This window comes from Trachemys scripta, chromosome 7, assembly GCF_013100865.1.
Source record: "Trachemys scripta elegans isolate TJP31775 chromosome 7, CAS_Tse_1.0, whole genome shotgun sequence".
NCBI classification, from domain to species: domain Eukaryota; kingdom Metazoa; phylum Chordata; order Testudines; family Emydidae; genus Trachemys; species Trachemys scripta.
In genome coordinates this window covers 95,519,362-95,539,941 of record NC_048304.1, presented here as the reverse complement: position 1 = coordinate 95,539,941, position 20,580 = coordinate 95,519,362, and the positions used below count along the sequence as shown (strand labels likewise).

The window sequence follows — 20,580 nt, the reverse complement described above, 5'->3', positions numbered from 1 at the left end:
AAAATGTTATGTTTTACCTATATGTATTCAAAATGTAACTTGTAATTGTGTATTTTTACATGTATCAAAAGTGTGTGTGTGTGTGTGTGTATGTGTATATATATATATATATACACACATACACACACACACACACACAGAGCAGAAGCAAAATGTTATGTTTTACCTATATGTATTCAAAATGTAACTTGTAATTGTGTATTTTTACATGTATCAAAAGCACAATGAGGAAAACAGCAGGGTCATCAGAATATTTTGTATGCTGAAACTGCTCTACTTCTGAGAAATGACTCTTCCACTAATTTGTTAAAATGATATTACTAAGTATTCTGACAATCATCTTCCTCTATTGCCTCATCAGCCCCTACCTCTTCGAATCCCTTCACTATCTTCAGCATATAGTAAAAGTTCCCCATCAACACTTTGTAGGCTCTATACATCTGTCCTCACCCCATGTCTGCCCATCTTCTCTTATTCTCTCATCTTATTTTTTGTGTTTTACCCAGTCCTGTTTCAATTGTTCTTTTTGTTTATGTCTTCTGCTTTCAGCTTTCCACCTTTATTTTATTTATAACAATGCCCCTTATGGTAGGAACAACATTCTCCTTCAAAGCATCTTTTACTTGCCTCTCAAAACTGGTCACAATTCAGATGTTGCCAAAACTCCTTTGACTTTTTAATCCTTCAACTAGGTTGTCTGAACAAAACTGAGTTCCTCGGAGCAATGACCTCGTTCATAATGTTTGTGAAGTGCACGATACAGCAATGTGACTCAAACAATAAATAGTTAGGCAAATATGGGTGTTTAAAACATTTCTTTATATGTTCTATTATGTTTAATATGTTATATGTCTACAGTTTAAAAAAATTCAACATGGGGAAATTAAATGAGATAGTAAAAGTAGTTAACCAATGCACTCTAACATATTGATAGAAAGCGTTCAGCAAGATACCATTGTAATCAACAAAAAAACCACACCAAAGTAATTAAGGTTAACAGACTGATGAACCTGCCAGAATTATTTGATAGTGCCGATAAGCAAACCTTCATGTGCCAACACATTGCTCAACTTTTCTAAGACAAAATACCAGGCAACAGATGTTAAAATAAACTGTCACTACACTACAAAAAGGAAACTGAAATTTAATTATGCAAACAAACATAAAAAACAGACAATTGTCTATATAATCCATGTTACAGTTACAAGATTCCTTCTCCAGCAAATTCTGTGTAGTAATGATGAAAAAACGACTCAGACAGGGATAATAATTGTTAATCCAGGCGATTACCTCAAGCAAAACTCAAGATTGTGTGTTATAAAAGGTCATTGTGACAACTAGAAAAATTTGTGAGGCTCATATTTCACCTGGCCATAAAAGTAGTCACTGGCACATATTTGTTTTTAGTTTAATAGGCCACTAGCAGGTTAAAATTCATGTTGAAGAAAGTAAATTTTTCTGACCTATGTTACAACACCTAGACTTTCAAAACTGAATTCTAAAAATCTAATTAACTTTTCACTACATATGCTCTTCTGCTCCCTGTTTCTGAATGAGAAGTTTAATATATGGCATTTTCTAGTAATTTTCACTTTTGGTACTCCTGCACTAGCACAATACTGCTTATGTCTGGGTTGCAAATACTACAGGAGAATGTATATTTATAAAAGACACTTCCCATTAGAATTACCGTAACTAAAACCACACAAATAGTGCCATTGGTTTTAGATTTTGTAAAATCTTATTTTTAGAGAACTTAAACACGGGTACCAGTTTGGATGCATCTACTAGTCACCTTTAGGAATAGGTGAAAGTTCGCTAATGTCAATTAACCTTTCATGTTGTTCAGAACATGGTGATGTAACAACTTCAGCAGGGAAAAGAATGTCTCAAGAGTTGCTTACTCTTTGATACTACAGAGACAGTGACAGCAGCTCAATAAAACCTGTTCCTCCTCCACTGAGGGTAGCCAATAAGAAATTAGCAAGTCTCCCTTTAAACAGAATGAAGCAGCAAAATGAAGTCTCAAGGCTCACTTTAATATCCCTATTTGAATGGCAGAAAATGCAAAGGAATGCATATTTCTTAGACTAGTAATATCCATTAAAGCTGATCAACTTTTTTACTTATTTCCTACATTTCTAACACAAAGTATCAATCTAAACATCATTCCTATTATTACCAGTAATATGTTAAAAACTTAGCAGTTTGTAACTTCTGAGAAAGTGTCTCTTTAAAGCAAAAGCATACATATCACTTAATATTGTAAAACAGAAGCATTCCAATTGACCTGAGACTGGAAATGATAACTGGCACAAAGGGGGATTCTTTTCATCTCATGCAGATACACGTGAGAGTGCCTACCCTAATTTACTCCAATTTAAAAAAGGTATTTAACACCAAGACAAGCCTCACTCAACATTAAAATTGCAGAACTTCTATTTCCCTCAGTTTCAATTGTAATTTATCCGCCTTGTCATCTTAGATACCAAACTGGTGAAGAACACTGCAGCTTTAAATATTTCAGAGCTATGTAGCTAGTAAATAGACTCCATTGCAATATGGCTCTGAAGGTCGTGTCCTATTGTCTCTTTTCTCTGCAAATATACTGAACTGCATAACATGTTTTAATTTACAAAATAATAAATACTGTCCTACAATTTCTAAATCATGTCAATTTGAATAGAGATCTCCTTATTAGAAAAAAAACAGATACGGCACTCCTTCTGTACACACCTACGCTGCTTCTAGATGTATCAAAAACCTACACCCTGGATGCAATACTGGATTACACATTTGATAAGTTTCCAACATTTGATTGCATACATTATGTGAATACAGTCCTTCTTAAACCACATCTCAACAATAAGTATTAACCTCTTTAATGGTGAAAAGTAATTAGCTGCATATCAGGTTCAGAAGCATCTTTGTTTAAAATTAGCCTTCTAGTTAGAAATCTGAAGCCAGCTATTATACATTAATAGCCCCATATTCCTCACCATTTAACATGTATAGTATTTGCAAAAATCCTATATTAAGTTAAATACACACATTGATCATCCACAGGAATGGAATATACAATCTATAGAAACTATGTTCCCTGAAAGCAACCAGATTTCTAATGTTAAAACCCCTTGCAGTAATTTAAAAAAGTGAAATTAGAAGAAAAATAGGGCTATTGTCCATATGCAAGATTTTGGATCTGAGTGTGCAATTTCTGAGAGCAGCCAGTACGATTTCAGAAGAGGTAAATACTCATGAGCTATGAGGAAGGTGAAAATGACATGTTACCTTCTAGATGAGATACTGGTGCAGAGTGCACCTTAAACAAAACATTGAGATATCTGTCACCAGTGCAAAAGGTGCATTAAGACATTACCTGAAAAGGCAACAGACTGTTGCCATTGTCGGTCCTGAAGGCATTGTCCTCCATCCAGGATTTGGGGGTTAAGGGTGGAGCCCGTGGGAACTTCGGAGGGGCAATGACATTGCTGGAGAAAGGTTTTTTGAGGGGTGAAATAGGATTGAGGGGGGAAGGCACCCCAACCCCCACTCCTACCCCAACCCCCACTCCTACTGCCCTTCGAGGGTCCCTGCCAGCTTGCAACCCACCCCAGGGGTTGGAAGGTGTACTCCAGGCTGCATTTTGGTGGTTATTCCAGCTGGAGGAGGAAGAGGAAGAGGCAGAGGAGGAAGACGGTTTGCTGGTCATAATGGGCTGATGGCTGTAAGCAGCATTTCTCTGGGCAAAAGGTGCCTGATTGGGACTCACAGGTGATCTCCTTTGCTGCTGCTGTTGGGCTTGCTGCTGCTGATGGTGGTGGTGCTGAGTCTGAGCTAGGCCGATCTGGGGAGAGAAAGTGCCACCAAACACCGGGTTGACATGGTGAGGGAAATTCTGGAAAAGCATTGTGCCATTGACTGGGGTAATCCCTTGGAAAAAACTATCATCCACTGTGTTTGTGGTCCCTGTAGACCAGGTGCTGCCGAAGGACGGAGACAAGGAGGTGCCGGGTGTTGGTTCCTGCTGAGGCTGGTGAAAACTCAAGCCAGGCAAGATGGGGGACTCCATCTGCATCTTCTCCTTGCTATTTTGGACAGAAGTTGCTGTGCCGATACTAGTCACTGGACTGCTGTCCTCCGGTTTAGACGTCTCTGATGAGATGGGTGTAGAAGGGGTTTCTGCTGCGTTTGGATCTTGCTGCTGCTGCTGCCGCTGCTGCTGGGGCTGGGCTTTGCTTTTGTCCATCAGTAAATCATCCTGCATGGTTTGTGCAGCTGAAACAGTGGTGGAGGGTGAGGGGGGAAACAAAGACAGGTTATTATTCTCATTCATACCACTAGCCGCACTGCTTTGGTATTTTGCTTGCTAAAATCCCGTGCCATTGCTAGTTGCAAGGCAAATCCGTAATTCCCCCTCCTCCCCCATTTAGGAGTGCAATGTTTAATCAGTGTGATCGTGCTAGCTTGCCTTCAAATATAATTTAAGAGGCTTCACCCTTTCTGATGCCTTGATTCCTTTCAATCTAAATGAGAGATGTGCTTATAGGGCAGAGATATACAGCAATTTCGCCACGTCTCTTTTCTCTTACACCGGAACTCAGAGCTCTCACCCTGCAATGAGAAACTGATTCTGGTTCCTGTTTTTCCAAGCACCCTCCTCCTCCTCCCCAGTTATTTGCATACGTCAATAAATACTGCTGCGTCCTTCAGCAAGGTTAAAAAGACACCAGCCTTTACTCTCCTCCACCCCCTTCCATACGAGGAGACCTTTAAAGGAGCAGGATGCCCATTTCCCTTAATTAACAAACAGGTTTTCAATTATTCCATTTAACACCACAGAACATGCCCAGAATCTTGAGCTGATAATGGAAGACGTTCTTAGCTGCACATCATTTACTGGCCTTTCCTTTCCTGACAGTTTACTGTTTGGCCAGATGCATAAGCATCAACTCTGATTGAAAAACAAAACAAGGTTGTATTTGCCTCTGATGACCTTAAGATTTTTCACTTCAGGGTTATTCTCTATAAAACCGGGTTTTTGCATCCTAGGACAGTCCCTTCCTTGTGTATATCGGATATACTCACTACAGACAGGACTATATATGTGAAATCTACAGAATAGAATACTTTCAAGATCTCAGGCCAAAATTATAAGCAGAGCTTGGAGTTAGTATTTTAAATACTAAAGTCTCTGTTCCTTTCAACACAACATTTAAAAAGTGGGACGAATCAAAACATTTAATTTATACATTTATACACGCACACATTTTAAAAACCACCTTTAAAGATGCAATGTACAAGTCAATCACTAAATATAAACAAGTTAAAACGTTATGAAATTAAATTTATGTAGTGTGAGCAAGTCCTATACCTATTAGAAAGGTACTTCTTATAAAATACATCAGGTCAAGTAATACAAATTGTTAACCTTATTTTAAAACTCAGTACCAGAGTAAGGTATATGCATTCGCTACTCCTCGACCTCTGCAAGAAACTATCAGAGCAACCACCCCCAAATTTCGCAGACGTATTTACAATTAAAGAGGCCACACACAAAAAAAGTTCGTGACGATATTTTAAATAAGTCTATTAATTTATGACTAATTTTAATCAAGTAGCCATGTCAATAAAAGTAGGCATTTCTGAATACCTAAGCACATTTTTAATTGTTCTAACCATATGGCGTTTGTATTTCTAAAAAGCACTTGACTTTTAGATTGCTATTTAATTGCAGCAAAATAACGTGATGTCAAATTAAACAGCTGGTTAGGAAGGGTGTCAAGGAGCGTGAAGACAACGTTTAATTTCTTATATTAGCCATTTTTATATGATCCATGGCTTTCATTTAAGATTGCACTTTACAAAGATTATTTAAATATTAGCTGTTGCCATCTAGTTCAAACTCTATATTTTATTCACACAATATATACATACACACGCTTTTGCTTTAGAGATAATTGACAGGACAGGTTCTGCTACCAGCTACGTTACGTTTTCTGTTTATTTTATTCTCTATTTAAATAAGTAAGTCCAACAATTATGACTTTAACAGTCCATATAGTGAGACAGCATTAAGCCAAATTCCTAGGAAGAAAGGAGTAAACTATTGCATCTGTATCACGCAGCTCTGCTGCTGCTGCGGGGGGGAAGTGGGGGGAGAGAGAGAGAGGTGCAGGAAACCTTTCGAGGCAGTTTAAAGCCGTACTGCAGCAAGCCACAATATCCCAGGCTTCGTGTAGCTTTCCATTAGCTGAATTTCTATCAAAATCACCGTAACTGTTAGAACTAAACAAAACTGCTGGGGATTCCATAGGATAAAGGGGAAAAAAAGATAACACCTATAATCCTTCCTTGCTTTTTGATGCACCCATTTAGAAAGTTATGTTCTACAAAAAACAATTGAAAGGTTAAAATCCTGCCTTCAATAAAGTGTACTTGATTCACTAACTCACCAAGTAATCGTACAGTGGCCACCCCAGCAGTTGTTTCGATACATATCTTGCCTTAGTTATTTGTATATTAACTTTATCCTGAGGATAGTAATCCACATCCGTTTTCCATTACTCCTTAAAGGTAAAATTTCAGCACAAATTCAACCCTCTTGTCAAGGTCAAGACCTACCTTTAATGAGTGAAGCCAGTCTGAATGGAGAAACACTGGATAATAAATGACTTTGAAAGACGGGCCAACCAATGTCTAATATTGGGCTAATATGCGGTGCCTCTTGATTATTGCTGGTATAAGTATTTGTGCAAATTTACAGTCCAGTACAGGAAATCTATATCCCCATAACAATACCAGCTCCGTTCGTATGCAGTAACCCAAGCAGTCAACGCAGAAATTCCTTAGGAACAGTTACCTTTGAGTGTTCTGTATTTAAAGATCAATACAATGACAGTATTTATTTTCTTCTTTCGGGTTTGCTATATAACAAATAGGCGACCGCTCTGGCAAGAGCACTTTGACAACTGCAAGCTTATGGCGCATGCTCACCCACGGAACTATGGGGATTGAAGTCTTTTCCACATACGGCTATTGACTTCTGCATGTTGGGAGAACTACAGTACTGAAAGGAGGCGAGATCAAATACATCCATTCTCCAGGGGGAAGTCGTTGCAACCCGGATTACATTTAAAATTAATGCAGTCCAAAATCATTAGCTTTCAGAAGAAAAACTGGTGGGATACATTGATCTGGAAATCGAAATTACAATAAGCCTCCAGCAGTCTGACAGATGTATAAATCAAGATAAAACAGATCAAATATAGCTACCCAAAATAATAAATGAAATGTTAGTCACTAGCTAATTAATTAAACTATTCTAGTGCAAAATCACAACCTGACTTCCTCTATGAAGAGATAAGACACTACTTTTTAATATTAGTTACAATGTTTCTTAGCTGAAATAAATGTTTTATATTGCAGTCACAATATTCTTGATAAAATAAAGTTATACCCAGATGATGTAAAACTAAACAGGTTTTATGTGAGATTTTAAAAGTAAATTAAGATCAATATCTATATATTATGGTTACTGGTGCTATATAAATGCCCAAGGTAGATTCCCATACGAGAATGTCATCAACATTGAGTTTATGTTACTAAACAGAATATCCTATCAATGCAAGCTACAAAAAAGAGGGTAAACAAGCAGTTAAGTAATTTAACACTCCATCTGCACATCAGTCAGCAGTTCCTCCTCCACTACCTCCCTTCTACCATCCACATCTCTCCAGCTCATCTTCAGAGATCAATATGCATCCTCAAACCATATTCATTGGTAATATGTTCCGGTGTTTCGATTATTAATATAACACTGTTGTGACTTTCATAAATTACATTCTGTGTAGTTCTGTATGTTGTATTCCCGTATAATTGAGATAATGTGTCAGATTGGAAATGTTGGCTACAATAGATTTTCCTAAAGTGTCAGGAAACGTTATATTAATATGTGATCAATGTTATTAGTTTTCATTACAAAATTTAAATCTGCATTGTGTGAACATTGGTGCGTGTGGCTGCACACTGGTTGTTCAACAGAGGCTGGAAATATATGAGCAATCGCTGGAAGAGAGACAGTTAAAGCTAAGAAGGAGAAAGGAGTGGAATTGTAGCTGAGGTGTCAAGTGACTTAACTGCTTATTTCTTTGCTTTTTACAGTTTGAGTTGGTGGGCTATGCAGTCTAGGAACTGTAAGTCAAAGCTGTAATGACCAGATTCTCAGCATCCATTCCTAGACTCTTTGCTGCCACTCTGATTGCACAAATGGGCCAGGAAGCTACTTTAGTGGGGCATCTGAGGATCCTTTTGAATAGGGAATGTGACTAGCATAGAACTGGTTATACTGACTCTATGCAACTCCACCATCAAATGGGCAGAGTGCCAGAGCAGAAAAGGATATAGCCAGACCAGTGTTACTGCCTCTAGGGGACAGTTCCAACACAACTCAAGCAAGAGCAAACTCTAGAGTGGTTTAACTTGCACTGGGAGCTAAAATGGCTCTCTGCAACCTTGAGGACAGATGGAGCAGAGCCCTGATACACCTGACTGGGCCAAAACTTTTTTTGTGTTAATTTCCAAGCTTTTAAAATAATTATATACACTGCTCCTATTCCCACAGATAGCAATCAGGATTTATCTGTATTATCCCTTGTATGTCCCTGAATATCGGCAACAACCGCAATACATTATCTACCAATACACTATCTCCTCCTTATCCAATAGTCTTTCTTCTCCATCAGACATCTGGAGAGCTGCACTCCTCTCATATCTTCTGATGGCCCAATCAGCCCCTGTCATCCCATCCACTTCCTGCACCCCACCAAATCCTCATGAAAATAAAAGTTCAGAAGTGTGAAGTTCACTACATTTTGGACTCTATTCAGGTGAAAGCCACCACACTGCAGCTTGTAGCTCATGGAAATGTTCCTAAATTGAAATAACTGATGTAATCGTCTCTAGGTAGCCATGGAATGCTGTCTTAGATATTTTGTAAGGATTCCCATTCAAAGTCTGATGTCAGGCAGCCCAGTCAACATATGTATGACCTGAAAGTGAAAGTTCCATTTTGAAGGGGCAGCAGCCTAAACCCATTCAGGTCTCCATAATGACAGCTTCACTCTGCAGGTCAGCCAAGAAGATGGAGGAGGAGGGTCCAGGCAACCTGAATATTATCTATGTCCCCTTCCCATATACAGTAATCAGGAAAAGTGGGGAAAGCCCACCATAAGAAGACGACAGAATTTGGGTGCCGAAGGTCCTTCTCCTAATAACAGGATTGTTAGGGTGAAAAAATAAACAACTGGACCTAATTTTGCAATATTTTATTATGAGAAAAGTGCCTTCTTGATCTCAGTCAGTTTATACCTTGTATTTAATGCAATTTATTCCCACATTTGTAATTTGATCCTAGCTATGTAACTACAGATACTGTTCTTATTTATATACAAAGGCATTTTAGCTTACTAAAGCTAGTAGAAATATAATAATATATTATGGGGCACTGAGTTTCATTGAATAGAAAAACCTAAATTAAAAATAAACTTTAAATGAAACTGGTGCCATATGTCTTAATTATGGGACAAAGTATGTATGAATGACTGAATGACCTCCTCTGTCAGGTGTTATTTTAAATATTACTTATGCTGAATTATCTCTCCTTTGTGAATATTAAATGTTAACTGCTTTCATATTTCCCAGTTACTTAGCTGTGTTAGATCTCTCAAATTTCTTGATTCTTCCTACTCTTGAGTAAACAAAATGATTCCACTAGAAAATGGTCACTTTGCTATTCAGCCCCTCTACTGGGTCCTTATTAGAAGTTATACTGGTCACTATTCATTACTGATCCCTAGATATTCTTTTATTATCTAACAGAGGTACTTTATCAAAATGTCTTTTTAAAGTCAAAATAAGTTTGTTACCAAGTGATTTAATTTTCTACTATCTGTATTGTCTTAGTGTACACTGTCAACTTAAAAACCATAAGGCCTAATTTGGGGCTCGGTCAGTGCTGCCCTCTCTCCTCCCCTCCCCCCGCCCTTTTTTTTTATTATTATTAAAGATTCTCATCAATTTTTTATTTTTGCCTTCCAATTTGAAATTTTGCCCTTAGCCAAAATGGCTGCCATCTTCAATTACTGTCTGTAGAACAGAAGCCACGGGCTATCCTCAGTAACATGGCAGTCATCTCTCCTACTTCTGTAGGGGACAGTGAGTCTGCTCCCAGAAAAGATGGACACAGTTTCCTGCTATTTCCAATTGGGCTGAAGCATGGCTGCCCTCAGGGAAGAAGATGGGCCTCCAGTCACCAACTGAGGGCTGAACAGGGGACACAATGTGGAGGTGCAGTGAATGGGGCTTTGGCAGCAGCAGGGAAAAGGACTGTGCTAAGAAACAGGATGGGAAACTGAGTAGTCAGAGGAATGTGAGGGGATCCGGAAGCAAACTGAGGAGGTTTGTAGTGGAATATGGCATGGCAGAGAGGGAAAATGCAACGAGTAGGAGACAGTGAGAGGAGAGGAAGGGAAATGCATGTGTGTGGGGGGACTCCCGTACATGGAGACAGGCAGAGGCAGGGCAGGAATAACCTTTTGCGGGCCTGGCACCAAACATATTTGTGGGCCCCCAGGGGAGCAATGGAGCATGGCATGAGGGGGTCGGTCCCCAGAGCAAGGAAGCAGAGACTGCCAGGAGATGCACTGGGGTCCAGCTAGGGGGCAGAGAAGCCAGCGGTGGGGCCAGGTGGAGAGGAGCCCTTGGCTGGCCGGCAGACAGGCTGAGAGGAGCAAGTGGTGGTGGCGGGAGGGAGGGAGCCAGTGGGGTCTCAGGGCACAATGCAAGCAGAGCAGGCCAGGGCCCCTTCTGAGCATGGGCCCAGCTCCATGGCACCACTGGCACCATTGTAAACCTGGTACTGGGCGGTGGAGTATGGAGGAAACATGTGAGTGTGGGTAGCTGCCTTGTTAGGGAGGGAGATAGAGGAGGTTACAATAAAAGCTCCCCATGTCAGGGAAAGGAGAAGGCAAGTTCCTATTTTGCAGTGAACATGGAAACTGCATTTTTGTATGTATTTGAGATTGAAGATGGATCCAGGCTGATCAGACACAAATTGGGGATGGGAGCTTCCTCATAAAAGAATGGTGGTGATGGTGAAATTGGACAACAGGCAAAATCCACAATTTTTAAATATTATATTTTGGGTTCTGCCTCATGATTTTTGAATACTTGGGTTTTGCAATGCAGTGATGTACACACTGCCAAGTGTTGTGCATCTCAGAATGCAGGCTTTAGGCAGCCATGTCACATCTGCCCACATCTCAAGTGACAGAACAAGGTAGAACCCTTCCTCAAAGACTATCCTTCAGCCGAGACTGGAATCAGGTGATCATGGGTTCTGGTTTCACCTTTTCTCCTGAGTGCTGTTCACAAGCCTTACTACGATGACCTCATCTCTACCCTAAAAGCTAGGCAACTAATATTTCCCTAATTTTTCAAATAAGGTAATTGAGAAGTTGCACAAATCAATTCAAGACTGAGCTGTGAACAGAACCCAGGTCACAAGTCTTGTTCTGCTGCCTTTCAGAAGGAATGCATCAAATCTATGTGCTTGACTAACTGGTCTGTAACCACTGCTCTAACCACTAGACCACATACAGATCATGAGGAGAACCCAGGAATTCTGATACCAGCATTCCTCTCCAGTCTCACAAATATTTGTTCAAGAATGAGGCTTGCTGTCAATTAGTTTAAGATGTAACATTTGAATTACTAGGGCACTGAATGCTCTCTAAGGACATTGCTAAGGAACTACCGTCTTACCTGTAGGTCACCATTTTTAATTTAGCCCCGCTCTGCTCCCTATTAAAAGTTGTTCCCATGTAACTGATATTTTGGTGATCCCCTAAAGTTTTTTTTTTTTTTTTTTTTTTTTTTTTGCTAAAAGCTTGTTTTCACTAAATCTGAATTTTGGACCAAATTTGAGTGGTCATTGTTCCTTCCATTGTTCCTCTTTCAAATAAAACTTAAGGGGTTTACAAGGCATGATTTACTCCTATTGAAGTTCTGCTGTGTCATCATGTTTTGTATCGATATTATACGGACTTCATTATTGATGTGTTAACAGTGTCATCATTAAGGTTTACACTGAGCTTTTTCAAGTGGCGTTTTAATTATTGTATAGGTATGACAAGTAAATTTGTTCATTATTTTAGGAGTTAAAAATTATTCCTTTCTGAAATGTAAATAAATAAATAAATCAATGTTTTGGACTCCTTATTCATGGCAATAAAATGTCAAGCATGGATAGTTTTTTTTCCCCCCAATAAAAAGTTATGAGAATTATCTGTCGAAATGGCTTTTGTTAATGTTAGAAAAGGCAAAAGAGAAAATATTTATGAAAACAATTGGGAGGCAGCCCATATAGACTCTCAACTCTGGAAAGCTCTGCAGAGTATGAAGTAATCTTTACCTTATTCAGCTCCTTGACATTTTGAATATATTCAAGGAAACCTGCTTTGAATTGAGCCAATTAAGTGTTTAAAATATTAAACACATAAAATGCTCCACGGATTTAGACTCCAATTCTGCAAATGCATCTGCCAAGGCAGACACTTGTTCCCATTCAGAGATCCACTGAAGTGAATGACCTCTGTGCAAGTGCAGAAGTCCAAAACATGTGGATATATTTGCAAGATCAGGGGCTATGCTATGAGCAGTTTTCCTTGTATGTCCTCCCAAACTAGGCTGAGATCTAAGAGAGTTTACCTAGCCTCTGCCCATTTATTGAAGCAGAAGATTGGAAAAATTCATGTCAGATGCTTGGTAAGAGCTTTAGATAAATATATTCATATGGTGCATAGTTTTTTTTACATGAACCCGTAGGAGCCTGATATTGCAGAAAATAATTTAAGAACTTTCAAGACTGCTAATGTTTTCTTCTAATAAAAAGCAAGGACAGTCTCCCATTAAAATGTGTTAACTTTAAGTTCAGATTGCGAACAGAATATAAAACTCTTATGAAAAACACAACTACAACTTTACCATTAAATAAATAAGTATTAAAAGAGATTAGTAAAGACAATTTATCTAAATATTCTGTTCTTACTGTTCACACATACCATTCACTGAAATACTGACGTGTGCAAGTTCCTTCCAACAACCTTAACTCTGACACACAAAATATGTTTGCAGACTTTCAATATAACACATCACAAATTAAATTTTACATATTCAAATATATATACAAAGAGAGAGAGAGGTGGTATGTATATTGAATGGCATATAATATAGAAAGCTTGTGAGGCAGATGTTGCTATTTTTCAAAGAGGTAAAAAAGGAAAGGGAAAACTGACACTAGAAAGTTGTATTGCCTTAACTATAACAGGACAGGTTTCAGAGTGGTAGCCGTGTTAGTCTGTATCAGCAAAAACAACGAGGAGTAATTGTGGCACCTTAGAGTCTAACAAATTTATTTGGGCATAAGCTTTCGTGGGCTAAAACCCACTTCATCAGATGCATGGAGTGGAAAATACAGTGGGCAGGTATAAATACACAGTACATGAAAAGGAGTTGCCTTACCAAGGGGTGAGGGGTGGTCAGTGCTAACGAGACAATTCAGTTAAGATGGAAGTGGGCTATTCTCAACAGTAGAATACCAAGGGAGGAAAAAATCATTTTTGTAGTGGTAATGAGGCCAATGTAATCAGAGTGGTCCATTTCAAACAGTTGACAAGAAGGTGTGAGTAACAGTAGGGGGAAATTAGTTTTTGTAGTGACCCATCCACTCCCAGTCTTTCTTCAGGCTTAATTTGATGGTGTCCAGTTTGCAAATTAATTCCAGTTCTGCAGTTTCTCATTGAAGTCTGTTTTTGAAGTTTTTTTGTTGAAGAATTTAAACTTTTAAGTCTGTTATTGAGTGTTCAGGGAGATTAAAGTGTTCTCTGACTGGCTTTTGAATGTTATAATTCTTGATGTCTCTAAATTGCCACAAGTACTCCTCGTTGTTATAACAGGACAGTTCACATGGTATAATCCCCCTAGTGTGGATGAAGTTATATTGGTATAAAAGTGCTTTATACCAGTATAGCTATTCCCATACAGGAAGGTGAATAGCTATATCAGTATAAGGTACCTTTACACCAGTGTAACTACATACACATTAAAAGCAACAAAGAGTCCTGTGGCACCTTATAGACTAACAGGCATATTGTAGCATAAGCTTTCGTGGGTGAATACCCACTTCGTCGGAAGCATCCTCGAAAGCTTATGCTCCAATATGTCTGTTAGGCTTGGGCTACACTACCCCCCCCCCAATTCGAACTAAGGTACGCAACTTCAGCTACGTGAATAACGTAGCTGAAGTCGAAGTACCTTAGTTCGAACTTACCTTGGTCCACACGCGGCAGGCAGGCTCCCCCGTCGACTCCGCGGTACTCCTCTCGCCGAGCTGGAGTACCGCAGTCGACGGCAAGCACTTCCGGGTTCGACTTATCGCGTCCAGACTAGACGCGATAAGTCGAACCCAGAACTTCGATTTCCAGCCGTCGAACTAGCTGGTAAGTGTAGCCAAGGCCTTAGTCTATAAGGTGCCACAGGACTCTTTGTCGCGTTTTACAGATTCAGACTAACACGGCTACCCCTCTGATACATTACATATACATTGGGGCTTGTACCACTTAAAAAAAAAATCACATCCCTAAAATAATGGTTCCTTCATAGTCCTTATAATCTATGAATACCTTTCTCTTTGATAAAGCTTTTCCACCATAGCCAGAATGAAATTTACAACAATTACCACCAGACAAAAATGAACAAACAAAACCCACATCATTATCCCATCAGAATTTCCTATATCCAGGAAGGGAAAAGAGTCAAAGACTCCACAAAGTCCACTAGGACCTTTGCTATGCCATTCAATCTCTACAGTGATAAGTGCTAGTACAAAATCATAACAGAGAGAACTTTTTGGTAAGTGAAATTTTGTTTATTTATCCTCTTGTTTTTTCATACTTCTGTAACAGATATCCAATATGTGTAAGCTTGGGAGAAAGTGATAAGACAACTGTTCTGAACTCGTCTATAAATATTGCTAGCTATTTTATATTCCATAGTGAATTTACTGGAAGAAAAGATGTAACCTAAAATTCAGTAGGGTGCGTACAAAACCTTCAGATAAAAGCGGGCCTCAGGCTTAGAGAAATTTATTTAAGGTGTTTGTTGACAAGTATAAACAGACCGTAGTACAGACAGTTGGTGGTAACCCAAAGATCTCCTTTTTACATAAAATAAATGTGTTTAGTTTGGGAACACCAAAGAATCAGCTTGTAGACCGTTTTCAAAAAGCCCTGTTCTGTGCATTGTGAAGTGATCAATGGGGACAGAAGCTAGTTACATTAATGTGTGGGCCTTGCAAAATTGTTTTCAGACTTACCCTACTAGGCTACATTTATGGACTAGATTAACAAGGCAGTGGAGGATAGGACTGATGTGGAAGCACTTTTCATGTCAATAAAATATTACTGAAATGACATACATTAACAGAGCTGTGCGGGAAAACTTGGCCCCTGAGCCTGTAAACATTTAAATACATGTGTAACTTTATTAGTGAAACATGTCCACTGAAGTTAAAGGGACTACTCACATGAGTAAAGTTATACAAGTATTTTAAATGTTTGCCGTATCATAGCCTTAAACAATATCTATACACACTACAGCTAGCACTTTAACATTTTAAAATTAATTTAAATTAATTTTAGGAAGTGTTATTACCACAGAACTAGAAATTAAAATAAACAATTAATATTAGTGAGGTAATACAACTGATAGTGTGTTGGCCTTTGACCTGTACCCTAGCATCCTTAGCTAAATTTGTAGGAGACAAAGCTTTGCAATTATTTTATATAAAGAAGCCCACAATATCTTTATCTCTAATTTATGTATTAGTTAAACTTTAGGCTTACTAAAACGGTTATGTTCTTAGAGTTTGTGCTAAGCATAATAAAAGATTAAATAAAATTCACTGTCCCTCCTCCTCCCCCCAGTCCCAGCTGTGCGGTGTCCAATTCCTACCAAGAAGTTGCCATTTTGCTGCAATCTCCCAGAAGTGCCTGCACTGTGGTGTAGTTGTATGTTTACAGTTTGAAAAATGCTTTGGTAAAATATTAAGACACTAAACCCTATTACTGTATATTATAGCCACAAAATAACAAGACAATCATGTAGACCAGGTACCAGTCACTGTTGGTCATTCCTTGTCTAACAAGTTGCAGGGATGCTCTCTATAGGTATTCTAAGGATGAGCACACCTCAAACTGCTCTTTATTAATTACCTCTGACAAACATCATGGAAAGTATGGCATCAACCCTTCCTTGGCCAAAGTAGAGTGATCAGATAGCAAGTGTGAAAAATCGGGCTACTTTCTTTTTCGGGGGATAGGGTAATAGGTTGCCTATATAAGACAAACCCCTTAACATTGGGATGTCTGGTCACCCTAGGCCAAAGTGACACAATGTAGGATCTTCGTACATCGGTACAGAAGTGAGAGTTGAGAGTGAAGGACAGTAAGGAAGGAAGAATGGAAAGATTTTGTAGATGTAGAGATGGCATCACAGCCCCATCTAGAGAAATACGGACATTACATTACATTACGCTAGGATGACTTTTTAGAAAGGAGTTATTTTTTCTCCATGAGAAAGTATACCTACAAGCTAAAACAAGAAAATTCACACTATTCCCAGATTCCTTCTCGGCATCTCCCTTGTGCCTCGTATAACTAGGGGAGGAGAGTTTTGCTGCATAATCCCCACTTTAGTTATTTACTTAAGGATACCCTTAATGACGACTTTTAAGTGCAAGGCTTTAATGAAGTACAAGAGGACATTAACAAAGGGTGCGTGTGTTTATTGGTTATTGGCAATAAACCCCCATACGGAAACAAATATTTGGTAATTTCACTTGAATCATGTCAATCACCACCCGCCTCAGCAGCCTGTTAAGCTAAAAGTCAGGTACTCAGCACGAATCCCTTTCTCGCTTACTCATGATTTACCAGAGACCCCTTTCTTCTGAAAGGGGGAATCTCGCGGGGGGCAAAAGCCGCTTTGGAGGACAAGACACTAAGGAGCAGCACCTGTTTATGTCACACTGGGGGCGCAGAGGACGCTCCTGTGTCCTGGGGAAGGGGAGACAGGGCGGGGCTGCAGGTTTACAATGAAGTACGTGGGGGAGACTATAATCTACTCCCCCCAGTACCCCTACGCTGCCCCGGAGCGTGACACGCGTCCACGAGGGGATTGGGACAGAACAGCCACTTTACCAGGAGAGGAGAGAGTGAAAGGGCTCTTCCCCCCCTCCCCCGGCCCTCAGGGAAGGGAGGCGCTAGCAAGAGAGCGGCCCCGCGGGGAAGGAGAGGGGACAGGGTGCTGACCTTTCCCGCAGCAAGTGCGGCCATCCCGCCACGTCCCCCTCCGAAGGCAGCGCCCACCTGCCCCGCACTCGACACCGGGGAACGGTAGCAGCAGCCGCGGCGCGCGCCCCGGGGGCCTTTAAATCCCCTCAGTAGCGGCAGGCGCGGGGACTACATCTCCCATGGTGCGCCGGTCGCCCTCTTTGCCCAGCGCTCTGACGCGCGCGGGAGGGGGCGGCCTGGCTCTTACCTCACAGAGGTGCCGCCCCCCTTTCCGCTCACTCAGTCCGCGCAGCGTATGGAGCCTGCGGCCCGGATCTCACCCAGGGCCTGTCTCGCCTTAACGGCCTATCCTGCGCCCTGCCTGCTGCGGGAGGGCCTGCCGGAGCTGCGCAAGGGGGGGAGGTCCCCGCATCTCCTGCGCTAGTGTCAGGCCTCGGGCCCTGTATTAGGCCGACTCCTCCTGATACCGCTGCTGCAGCGGGGCCTCCGGGGTCCCCGCACCCGGAGAATATGTCGGACCAGACGGGCTTGGCGCTGCAGCAGGCCATGGACAGGTACGGGGGAGAGAGGGTGCGTGGGTGGTGGTGGTAAGATAGAGACCTACATGGATACAGGGAGAGAGGGGGGCGTGTGTGGGAGCGGGTGCGTCCATGCCTGGGGTGGTGTGGCGACATAGAGGGAGTGGGGGAGTGTGCGGGTGGTGGGGGTAACTACACAGCTATAGGGGAACGGGGGGGAGCTCTTGTATGTCGCCGCTGTTTGATTGTTTCACCTGTGTGTGTACCAGGCGCTTCAGGGAGACTGCATCTAGGTGATATCAGATAATGTATCAGGAGCTTTATGGAAAGTAAAGTTGTGGGATTACTTGTTTTTGTATAGTGTTTATTCTAATTCCATGAGGGTGGCATGAGAGAATTGTGGGAAAGACTATGGAAAGAAGTGGAGGAACGTTTGCCTTTGGTTAAGGCACCGTATTGGGATTCAAGATACTTCCTGGCTATGCCACAGACTTCCTTTCTCACCTTGAATAAATCACTTACAGGCTATGTCTACACTACAGACATTACAGCGGCACAACTGTACCCCTGTAAGGTCTCCCATGTAGCTGCTCTATGTGGATGGGGGAGAGTTCTCCTGTTGGCATAATTAAATCACCCCCTAGGAGTGGTGGTATGTCTCCTGCCTACAAAGTGTTGTCCACACTGGTGCTTCTGTCAGTGAAACTTTTTTTTTTTTTTTTTTTAATGGAGATATCCTATCTCCTAGAATTGGAAGGGACCTTGAAAGGTAATTGAGTCCAGCCCCCTGCCTTCACTAGCAGGACCAAGTACTGATTTTGCCCCAAATCCCTAAGTGGCCACCTCAAGGATTGAACTCACAACCCTGGGTTTAGCAGGCCAATGCTCAAACCACTGAGCTATCCCTCTCCCCAGGGAGTATTTTTTTCACACCCCTGACTGACAAAAGTGCTAGTGTACACATGTATCCGTAGACCTCAGTACCTTATCTATAAAATATTGGTGATAGCACTTTCCTATCTTACAGGGATGTTGTAAGGAGACGTTAATCAGTAACTGCGAGTTGCTTAGGTACTAAGCTGATGGTGGGACATGTGTGTCAAGAAAGACTTGGGAAGGGATGTAAAAGCAAAGGAGGATTACTTGTGACGGTTATAGAGGACACTGTAGGCATAGAAGGCCTCATGGAAGAAAGTTTGGATATGCAGGTAGGAGAAGGCTGCAGAAGAGGAATACATGACCTGCAAAAGAAAGCAAATGGGTTTGTGCATTTGTTGTTGCTTTATGATGTTAGCTGATGCATAAGAATGGCAACACTGGGTCAGATCAATGGTCCATCCAGTCCAGTATCCTGTCTTCTGATGCTTCAGATGACAACAACAGAACAGGGCACTTTTTTGAGTGATCCACCCCCTGTTATCCAATCCTCACAGGCAGAGGTTTAGGGACACTGAGAGCATGATGCTGTGTGTCTAACCATTCTGGCTAATAGCTAAGTTCTTGGTGGGTAAGTCCACCAATATCTAATTCTTTTTTGAACTCAGTTGTACTTTTGGCCTTCACAACATCCCCTGGCAATAAGGTCCACAGGTTTACTATAAGTTGTGTGAAGAAGTATTTCCTTATGTTTGTTTTAAACCTACTGCCTATTAATTTCATTGGTGACCCTAGTTATTGTGTTATGTGATGGGGTAAATAACACTTCCTTAATTATTTTCTCCATGCCATTTATGGTGGAGAACCTGTCAGGCCTTCATTAGAAGGAAGCAAATAGGGCACAAACCCAATGTATTTCTCCTTTACAGGTCACCTTTAAGAAAAGTGGAATTAGTGAAATGTAGGCTGCCATCAGAAGAGTGATGGACACTAAATTATGTGAGGAAGGGGCAGAGCTGTGTGCAACATTTAAGGTGAGAATGAGGAGTTTTTGTAGGAGGAGGAGGGTGATGTAGTGGGAAAGAGAAAAGCAGATAAATTTGGTGTCTGCATTTTGGATAGGATGGAAGAGTGCAAAGTTAGTCAGGCCAGCCAGAGAGAAAAAGGTTATAATCTAGGCAGGGGATTGTCAAGGAGGTTGCAGTAATGTAGGCAAGAGATTACCAATGGTTTTGGAAGCAGGAATGGAAAGAAAGAGTTGGATTTTGGAGCTACTGAGAGGAAGCAGTGTCAAGGTGAACAACAACATGGATATGAGAAGTAAAGGATAGATGAGACAAGGAAGAAAACAAAGGTGTGGAGAGGATGGTAGAATTACTGTGACTGAGAAAGGAAGAACATTGTGGAAAAACAGGATCTGGGAGAACATTGCAAATCCAAAACAGAACAGGTTCTCAAACAATGGAATGCGTCCACCTGTACTTCAGTATCTTCTAAATTCTATTCTAGATTTCCCTCTTTGTAATGCTAGTATTTTTAATCTTGCTTCTGATAAAATTGGTACTTTACTGTTGTACATGAGACCTAAAACACATTTTGGAGACTCATTGCAGCCCCACATACAGATGTAATATCACATCACAACTGTAAAAAGAAGAACAGGAGTACTTGTGGTACCTTAGAGACTAACAAATTCTAAGGTGCCACAAGTACTCCTGTTCTTCTTTTTGCGGATACAGACTAACACGGCTGCTACTCTAAAACATCACAACTGT

The 20,580-nt window shown here is 40.7% G+C and overlaps 2 protein-coding genes across 10 annotated transcripts in view; one reads left to right on the top strand and one right to left on the bottom strand.

The window, feature by feature from the left end:
- Window positions 1-17,566, bottom strand: part of CPEB3 (cytoplasmic polyadenylation element binding protein 3) — a 183,171-nt gene extending 165,605 nt beyond the window's left edge. For 5 of the 9 annotated variants that reach the window (XM_034776645.1, XM_034776648.1, XM_034776646.1 and 2 more), the window contains exons 1-2: window positions 4,499-4,633; window positions 3,380-4,278 (exon numbers count right to left, since the gene is read on the bottom strand). In XM_034776645.1, the coding sequence (XP_034632536.1) occupies window positions 3,380-4,267 (888 nt within the window). In that variant the 5' untranslated portion in view covers window positions 4,268-4,278; window positions 4,499-4,633. Of the gene's footprint in view, window positions 1-3,379; window positions 4,279-4,471; window positions 4,635-6,624; window positions 6,961-17,429 lie in introns of those variants that run through there. The other 4 variants (XM_034776644.1, XM_034776643.1, XM_034776642.1 and 1 more) reach the window with 4 other exon arrangements.
- Window positions 17,567-17,686: 120 nt separating this feature from the next.
- Window positions 17,687-20,580, top strand: part of MARCHF5 (membrane associated ring-CH-type finger 5) — a 63,374-nt gene continuing 60,480 nt past the window's right edge. Inside the window, exon 1 of the mRNA XM_034776651.1 lies at window positions 17,687-17,965. Within this exon, the coding sequence (XP_034632542.1) occupies window positions 17,922-17,965 (44 nt within the window). The 5' untranslated portion in view covers window positions 17,687-17,921. The remainder of the gene's footprint in view (window positions 17,966-20,580) is intronic.